The 8939-nt window shown below is 37.4% G+C and overlaps 2 protein-coding genes across 2 annotated transcripts in view; one reads left to right on the forward strand and one right to left on the reverse strand.

Annotated features, from left to right (window-relative positions):
• The window catches only part of LOC103521181 (neprilysin-4-like), a 57443-nt gene extending 55514 nt beyond the window's left edge, over positions 1 to 1929 (reverse strand). Inside the window, exon 1 of the mRNA XM_026832062.1 lies at positions 1711 to 1929. Coding sequence (XP_026687863.1) covers positions 1711 to 1861 — 151 coding nt within the window. The 5' untranslated portion in view covers positions 1862 to 1929. The remainder of the gene's footprint in view (positions 1 to 1710) is intronic.
• Positions 1 to 8939, forward strand: part of LOC103521202 (pyrokinin-1 receptor-like) — a 164828-nt gene that overhangs the window by 89292 nt on the left and 66597 nt on the right. The gene's annotated exons all lie outside the window — the stretch shown is intronic.

Here is an 8939-nt window from a genome sequence, read left to right on the forward strand (position 1 = left end):
TATTCTGACCTATGAACGTATCTAGTACCTGCTTAAGATAATATCTTCTAATTACGTAGGTTATAAGGTTAGAGCTATGTGCCTGCCTGTACATAATAATTAACTTAATTTCTTTTGCCGTGATCAATGCTATGGTCAATCAGAGAAGAATTTTATTATTATCTATGTAAATATTGTAATTTTTAAATCGGTATAGATATCTAATATCTACCTACTATTGTGTGATAATTACATAATACGTAAGTAGAATCATAAAAAGTGTTTGTTAGATGGTCTGACGACTACATCCACCTTTTCATACTTGTGTGTATTTAACGATTCAGTATGTACAAGTGCCTTGAAGTTCTTCTGTAAAGGTGGTAGTTCTGACATCTCCACCACTTATTGTAGTTTTGGCATCTCCACTAATGAATTAAATGGTCACTACCAGTAATGGTCACTTCCTAAACGTTGAGCTTCCTCCTCACTATTTTGTAAAAAAATGAAAAATGTTTTTGAAATTTTCAAAATTTAAAGCGCTGTAATTCAAAAACCTCAAACGTTAGATCCACCGTTCCATTTCAAAACACAAAGCAAGCAACATAATATATGCTGACTTCTACTTGGACGTGCCTAACCTATGTACATCAATACTTGGCAGATTTATGGACTACGGTAATCAGATACTTCTCCGTATGGCTGTTTTCCTATAAAATTGTTGCAGAATTGATGTTTTCACAGGGCTTTTTCCTCCATCACCGTTCGATTTCAAAACACAAAGCAAGCAACATAATATGCTGACTTCTACTTGGACATGCCTAACCTATGTACATCAATACTTGGCAGATTTATAGACTACGGTAATCAGATACTTCTCCGTATGGCTGTTTTCCTATAAAATTGTTGCAGAATTGATGTTTTCACAGGGCTTTTTCCTCCATCAATGTTTATAGGATGGACTCAGATAGGTATCTGAATCTACCCTCCAAAACAATCTGAGACCATACCTCGTTATACATGAGCGAGGTCCTATTGTTTCCAGAACTTCCGGAAAAGAAAAACGTGTACTGTTAGATTTTTCGCTGTCAAGTTTTTGATGTATAAATCCTTTTTGAGGTCAACAGAGTCCACAAAAAGTCGTTTTTAGCCACTGAGTCTGGTGTTATAAATGGAACAAATGAGATCAATTTCCGGAAAAGAGAAAAACGTGTACTGTTAGATTTTTTGCTGTCAAGTTTTTGATGTACCTATAAATCCTTTTTGAGGTCAACAGAGTCCACAAAAAGTCGTTTTTAGCCACTGAGTCTGGTGTTATAAATGGAACAAATGAGATCAAAGCCTAACTATTAACTTTCCAAAACCTGTTCTATAGGTACTGTAATTTAAAATTAAAATAAAAGTAAACAAAATCTACTCTATTGGTCTCAATATTACGCGAAAAACTAGAAACTAGTATAAACAAGTCTTGTGTATTTTTTCTCTTGTAATCTAAACAAGGTCTCGAGTATTTTTCCCCTGCAGTCTAAACAAGAACTTCTGTATCTTTCCCCTGCAGTTCGAACGAGATCTTGTGTATTTTTCCCCTCAGTCTAAACAAGGTTTTGTAATTTAAAGATTACAAAAGGCCTTACCTACCTGATTTTTATTATTTGTTTATTATTATTATTATTTATAAAAAGAAAAAAAAAGTAAAAAAAGGGGAAATATGTCTTGATTTTTAGGATAACTTACCATTTGATCTGGCTGTCGGACAGGCAGGCAATCCAAGGAACACTGCTAGGATAAGTAGAATCGTACCGGACCCGCCAGCACCGCGAAACACACCGACACAACACGGACACAGGAATCTCATATCTGAACACACAGTTGAGAAGATCAGCATGAGTATAACTCGCGATGCGCTCACCACTCAAGGCTAATCCTCAATTTAATCAAAAACCTCCGCGAATCAGAAATCATCCTACCGATTATAATGATGTTACGTCGGGTTTTGTTAGAATGTAAATTGTTGTGGTGTATATTTATGTTTCGTCCGCAAGGAGGAGGAGGATGACAATATCATGTGTTCCCGCTGTCCTGCTGTTTATTTTACAAATGAAGGAACTCAGGGCAGTAAATTGTATTGTCCAGCACAACATAAGTAAACTTGTCTAACATGCTTATGTTTCCTATCTATAAATTAGAGGTGCCATCTCGCCGCTACCTAAACAATTCAGCAAGATAAAGAGATAAATTTATTCCATTTTATGCTAATTGAAAATCAAAGCCATTGTTTGAAAAGTTTTGTATTGCTTGTTGAAGCCAAGGGACCTATTGTCCTTGGAATGTTCAGAAGTTTGAAGCGAAGATTTTTCTTTATTTGCCAGTCTTGTTTTCCATCAGTGTATTTTACTGTCGATGATTGCAGCTCGTGACAAGAATAATGCATTTCAAATAGCACTGAAATACCTACACATCTGTACTGAAGAAACATGTAATGTATTTTTCAAACATCATCAAAGAACGAAAATTGAAGTTTGTACAGGGCATGAATGAGAAGATCCAGTAATTATTGTGAATGGATGTGTTCTAATCTAACTTGGGAATCTATTCTTCCGTCATAGGTATTACCAATGCATGATAAACATACAATAAAACAGTACTTGATAATTCAATAGGTACCTGGGTACTTAATCTTGTAAATCCCAGAGATAATCAAAGATGAGTTGATAAGTTATAGGTTTTGCCATTTGCATTTCAGTATCCACGCTTGAGGGATAATCTGTTTAAATATTGTTGTAACTCTGTAATATATAAATACATAGTACATAGACTATTATAACTAGGCTTGCCAAATATCCAAAATGTCGATTCGGGACGCGAATCCGCGAACATAATTGCCAAATCCGCGAACATAATCGCAAAATCCGCGAACAAAATCGCCAAATCCGCGAAAATAATCGCGAAATCCGCGAAAATAATCGCGAAATCCGCGAAAATAATCGCGAAATCCGCGAAAATAATCGCGAAATCCGCGAAAATAATCGCGAAATCCGCGAAAATAATCGCGAAATCCGCGAAAATAATCGCGAAATCCGCGAAAATAATCGCGAAATCCGCGAAAATAATCGCGAAATCCGCGAAAATAATCGCGAAATCCGCGAAAATAATCGCGAAATCCGCGAAAATAATCGCGAAATCCGCGAAAATAATCGCGAAATCCGCGAAAATAATCGCGAAATCCGCGAACATAATCGCCAAATCCGCGAACAAAATCACCAAATCCGCGAACATAATCGCGAAATCCGCGAAAATAATCGCGAAATCCGCGAACATAATCGCGAAACCCGCGAACATAATCGCCAAATCCGCGAACAAAATCACCAAATCCGCGAACATAATCGCGAAATCCGCGAAAATAATCGCGAAATCCGCGAACATAATCGCGAAACCCGCGAACATAATCGCCAAATCCGCGAACAAAATCACCAAATCCGCGAACATAATCGCGAAATCCGCGAAAATAATCGCGAAATCCGCGAACATAATCGCGAAATCCGCGAGCATAATCGCGAAATCCGCGAACATAATCGCCAAATCTGCGCACATAATCGGCAAATCCGCGAACATAATCGCCAAATTCGCGAACAAAATTGCCAAATCCGCGAACATAATCACGAAATCCGGGAACATAATCGTGAAATCCGCGAACAAAATCGCCAAATCCGCGACCATAATCGCGAAATCCGCGAACATAATCGCGAAATCACATAGGTACGATATGTACATAGGTACGATAGGTGATAACGAGAATCCAAGGGACCAGCTCATTTTTTTCGTTTAAGGCGGTTTAATACAACATTTTCTTGTTTATAAAGGTTTAGCAAAGTGGAAGAGCAAACTGATGAAAGCATGACAAATTTAAACAAGTTAAGAACAAATTCTGATTTATAGAGGTACCTAATTTTAAAGTTAAAAAACGCGTCCCGAATTTTTTCTGGGACAAAAACGGAAATTCGGGACAAAACGCCCCAAAATGAAAAACTGAACGGGACGCCTGAAATTCGGGACTGTCCCGGCCAATTCGGGACGTTTGGCAAGCCTAATTATAACATACCCATACTGCCCACTGCTCACACACATAGTACGCCATAGGTCCTTATGACAAACGAAGATTTTCCAATTTTACACAATTTTCTGAAAAATTGAGGCCGGAGTTTGTATTTGTTTGCTGACAGTCGGACTTATTATTTTGAGATGTGAGGTCCATATAATCTTGACCCTCCCCCCCCCTCCCCCCCCCCTAAAAAATCATAAACACACTATTTCTGAGAAAATAGCTTCCCAGAATCTCAAACAAAAACGGTCTGAATTCTGAAAATTTTCGAACAAATTTTCATCATTCAGGAATTAAATCGGAAGATGATGTGGCCCCCCTTAAGCAGGTAGCTACCCCTCGTAGATAAATCATTATTCCTTCAATATTCATCTCTTGTTTCCTATTCAAAAACATCATGGGAAATGTATTTCTCTACAAAGATGTGTAACGAGTAACTTACAATTATTTTATGTAAACCTCATAATATCTATTAAACTACATATACATATTATGATAATAATATTATCTACTGTATTATGATATTAATAATAACATAAACTATCTGCAATATGCTAGGCCTCAGGTGTGCTACTAACCTAGACCTAGAGCAATCTCATGCCATTATTCTGACCTATGAACGTATCTAGTACCTGCTTAAGATAATATCTTCTCATTACGTAGGTTATAAGGTTAGTGCTATGTGCCTGCCTGTACATAATAATTAACTTAATTTCTTTTGCCGTGATCATTGCTATGGTCAATCAGAGAAGAATTTTATTATTATCTATGTAAATATTGTAATTTTTAAATCGGTATAGATATCTAATATTTACTACCTATTGTGTAATAATTACATAATATGTATGTAGAATCATAAATAATGTTTGTTAGGTGGTCTGACGACTACATCCACCCTTTCATACTTGTGTGTATTTAACAATTAAGTATGTACAAGTGCCTTGAAGTTCTTCTGTAACGGTGGTAGTTCTGACATCTCCACCACTTATTGTAGTTTTGGCATCTCCACTCATGAATTAAACCTAATATGAAGGTTTGAGTGTTAGACCATCAGTGTGACGTCCACTGAGCTCATTTTATTCCCACTAGGCCTCTGTAATACCCACTGTTAGACCCCTGTAATAGGCACCTACTCTCAAGATCCCATACCCAACTAGATCCCAAACCCACTAGAACACATAACTACTAGATCTAAAGCTGTGTCCACACATAGTCGACCCCGTCGATCGACGAGGTGAATCTATGTTCTCGAGGCAATGTAGAGTTTCAGTGGACGTCGATCGACCGTCGTCTATGTGTGGACGCAGCTTAATACCCACTAGACTATGGAGGCTACAAACTCCACGAATCATCTGCCAGTATGACCTACCTTTTCCTTACACATTGACATTGGTTCTAGTTCAATTCCGATAGAGGACAAACGAGATTCAAGATCAATACCTAGCTACCTAATTTGATGAAAGATTATGTCTGGTAAAGAAAGATAACTTACGAGTATATGCTAGCAGTCAAGATCATGAAGAAGAAAAAGAAGAAGGAGGAGGCGAAGAAGGCGAAGAAGAAGAAGGAGAAGAAGAAGGAGACGTAGAAGTAGAAGAAGCAGATGGCCGGTACCTATTCATCATCATGACAAAGATGCACTAGCAAAAAAGTTACAGCTTACAGCGTAACAAAGGTTGGAAGTTTGGTATACGCATAGGTAGTAGGTACCTACTTGTCTGATTAATTAGATAGTTAGGTACAAGATTTAGCAACCAGATAAACTTGAAACCTTTGTACTTTACTGTGTTACTTGGTTCAGTAGGTGTGGCATTTTATCCTCAACATTGTTTGAGAATTTGACCACAACAAATAGTAATAGCCTACTGCTCGAGTAGAGACCCTTTTGTCCTATTCGAGCAGTATAAATGAGTAGGTGTAGGTGCCTATCATTGTTATCCTGTAAACTTCTTTTACTCCCACTTTCACAGTGTGTGTTTGTTATCCTTTTCAAAGCAAAAGAAAGATAAGTATCCACCTAACTACACGGATTCAAATTTTCGCATCCATTTATATTCGCCGTCAGCCTTCAGTCAAGTTATAGATAGCAGACTGTTCCCTTTTTTCCATTGTCCCATTTCCCATTTCTTTTGTCCCTTTTTCCGATTTCCTTTCATATCAGGTTGGTCGAAGTTTCAATGAGCAGTCTTGTGGTTTTGATGTGAACCCTCATAGAATATCATGAAACATGATCCCCTCATCTCTATCAATAGCAAAACCAGAAGATACTTACACAACACTCGCTATTTCACATCCATTTATATTCGCCGTCAGCCTTCAGTCAAGTTATAGATAACAGACTGTTCCCTTTTTTCTTTTGTCCCTTTTTGCCATTTCCTTTCATGTCAGGTTGGTCGAAGTTTCAATGAGCAGTCTTGTGGTTCTGATGTGAACCCTCATAGAATATCATGAAACATGATCCCCTCATCTCTATCAATAGCAAAACCAGAAGATACTTACACAACACTCGCTATAGGTAACTCATCTGCCAGTATGACCTACCTTTTCCTTACACATTGACATTGGTTCTAGTTCAATTCCGATAGAGGCCAAACGAGATTCAAGATCAAGGTAGAAATTCCAATGCGAAGCAGAACGAATTATGAAAATCAAAAATTAAAAAAAGTAAGAAAATGAGATTTTATAAAATGAATAGAAAACACTAGAATTAAGATAAAAATTGCTCTAAGTTTAACTAAAAAAAAGGTAAGAAAATGAGATTTTATAAAATGAATAGAAAACACTAGAATTAAGATAAAAATTGCTCTAAGTTTAACTAAAAAAAAGAAGTAAGAAAATGAGATTTTATAAAATGAATAGAAAACACTAGAATTAAGATAAAAATTGCTCTAAGTTTAACTAAAAAAAAGAATTACTTTAGAATAAAATTAAGATTAAACTGCACTAAAATTAAACTCTGCAGACTTCTTCAACTTAACAACTATCAACAGAGCTGACAGCTAACTTTTTGTACCACGGGCAGAAAGCGTTTCGGCATGTACCTATAACTGGCTGAAAAATAACACGATTTCGCTGAAGCGCTGTAGAATAAAATTAAGATTAAAACTGCACCAAAATTAAACTCTGCAGACTTCTTCAACTTAACAACTATCAACAGAGCTGACAGCTAACTTTTTGTACCACGGGCAGAAAGCGTTTCGGCATGTACCTATAACTGGCTGAAAAATAACACGATTTCGCTGAAGCGCTGTAATTCAAAAACCTCAAACGTTAGATCCACCGTTCCATTTCAAAACACAAAGCAAGCAACATACATATGCTGACTTCTACTTCGACGTGCCTAACCTATATACATCAATACTTGGCAGATTTATGGACTACGGTAACCAGATACTTCTCCGTATGGCTGTTTTCCTATAAAATTGTTGCAGAATTGATGTTTTCACAGGGCTTTTTCCTCCATCAATGTTTATAGTTTATAGGATGGACTCAGATAGGTATCTGAATCTACCCTCCAAAACAATCTGAGACCATACCTCGTTATACATGAGCGAGGTCCTATGAAGGTTTGAGTGTTAGACCATCAGTGTGGCGTCCACTGAGCTCATTTTATACCCACTAGGCCTCTGTAATATCCACTGTTAGACCTTCAGTGTGACATCCACTGAGTCCACCATCAGTATGACGTCCACTGAGCTCATTTTATACCCACTAGGCCTCTGTAATACCCACTGTTAGACCCCTGTAATGGGCACCTACTCTCAAGACCCCATATCCAACTAGATCCCAAACCCACTAGAACACATAACTACTAGATCTAAAGCTGTGTCCACACATAGTCGACCCCATCGATCGACGAGGTGAATCTATGTTCTCGAGGAAATGTAGAGTTTCAGTGGACGTCGATCGACCGTCGCCTATGTGTGGACGCAGCTTAATACCCACTAGACTATGGAGGCTACACACTCCACGCTCAGTGGGGACCTTACTCCTGTCAATCTCAGTTCACATTGATCCTGTGGATTTGTCTAAAAACAGCATGACGATCAACAATATGCTTCCTGCCATGCTCTATTCAGATTGCTCAGTTATGCTCTATTCAGCTGTATTTTTAATCCACTACAAGGACGTGGCATGATTACAAAGTCGTATCAAATAGACTGCGTGGAAATGAATGTTGACCCAAAGTTTTATGCCGTTTTCAAGCCAGATTTCCTAAAAACTAGGACAAATGTCGAGAATTCAGTGAATAATAGGATTTGATAGACCACAAGAAAAAAAAAACTTGTTTTATATCTTTAACATTTTTGTCTATCTGGTGATGTTCTTGAGGTTTTTATCGGAATTCCTTTTGTCGTTCCTCTGATTATTAGTCCCCCATTTGGATATATAAAATGACCACAAGAAAAAAACTTGTTTTATATCTTTAACATTATTGTCTATCTGGTGATGTTCTTGAGGTTTTTATCGGAATTCCTTTTGTCGTTCCTCTGATTATTAGTCCCCCATTTGGATATATAAAATCTACCCAAAAGGACTCGATACGACTATGGAACTCAGTCAAAACAAAAAGTATTCCGATTCCTAAAGGAACATTCTACGTGTTCAACAGTCAAAAGTTGATTATTCCCACAACCTGTAAACATTTCCCGTCAAAAGTTTTCTCCGAGAAACACAAATACAACGTTACCAAAACCATTTAAGAATTTGACTCGATACGACTATGGAACTCAGTCAAAACAAAAAGTATTCCGATTCCTAAATAAACATTCTACGTGTTCAACAGTCAAAAGGTGATTATTCCCACAACCTGTAAACATTTCCCGTCAAAAGTTTTCTCCGAGAAACACAAATACAACGTTAC

The sequence above is a fragment of the Diaphorina citri genome, unplaced genomic scaffold (assembly GCF_000475195.1).
Source record: "Diaphorina citri unplaced genomic scaffold, Diaci psyllid genome assembly version 1.1 scaffold73, whole genome shotgun sequence".
Lineage (NCBI taxonomy): Eukaryota > Metazoa > Arthropoda > Insecta > Hemiptera > Psyllidae > Diaphorina > Diaphorina citri.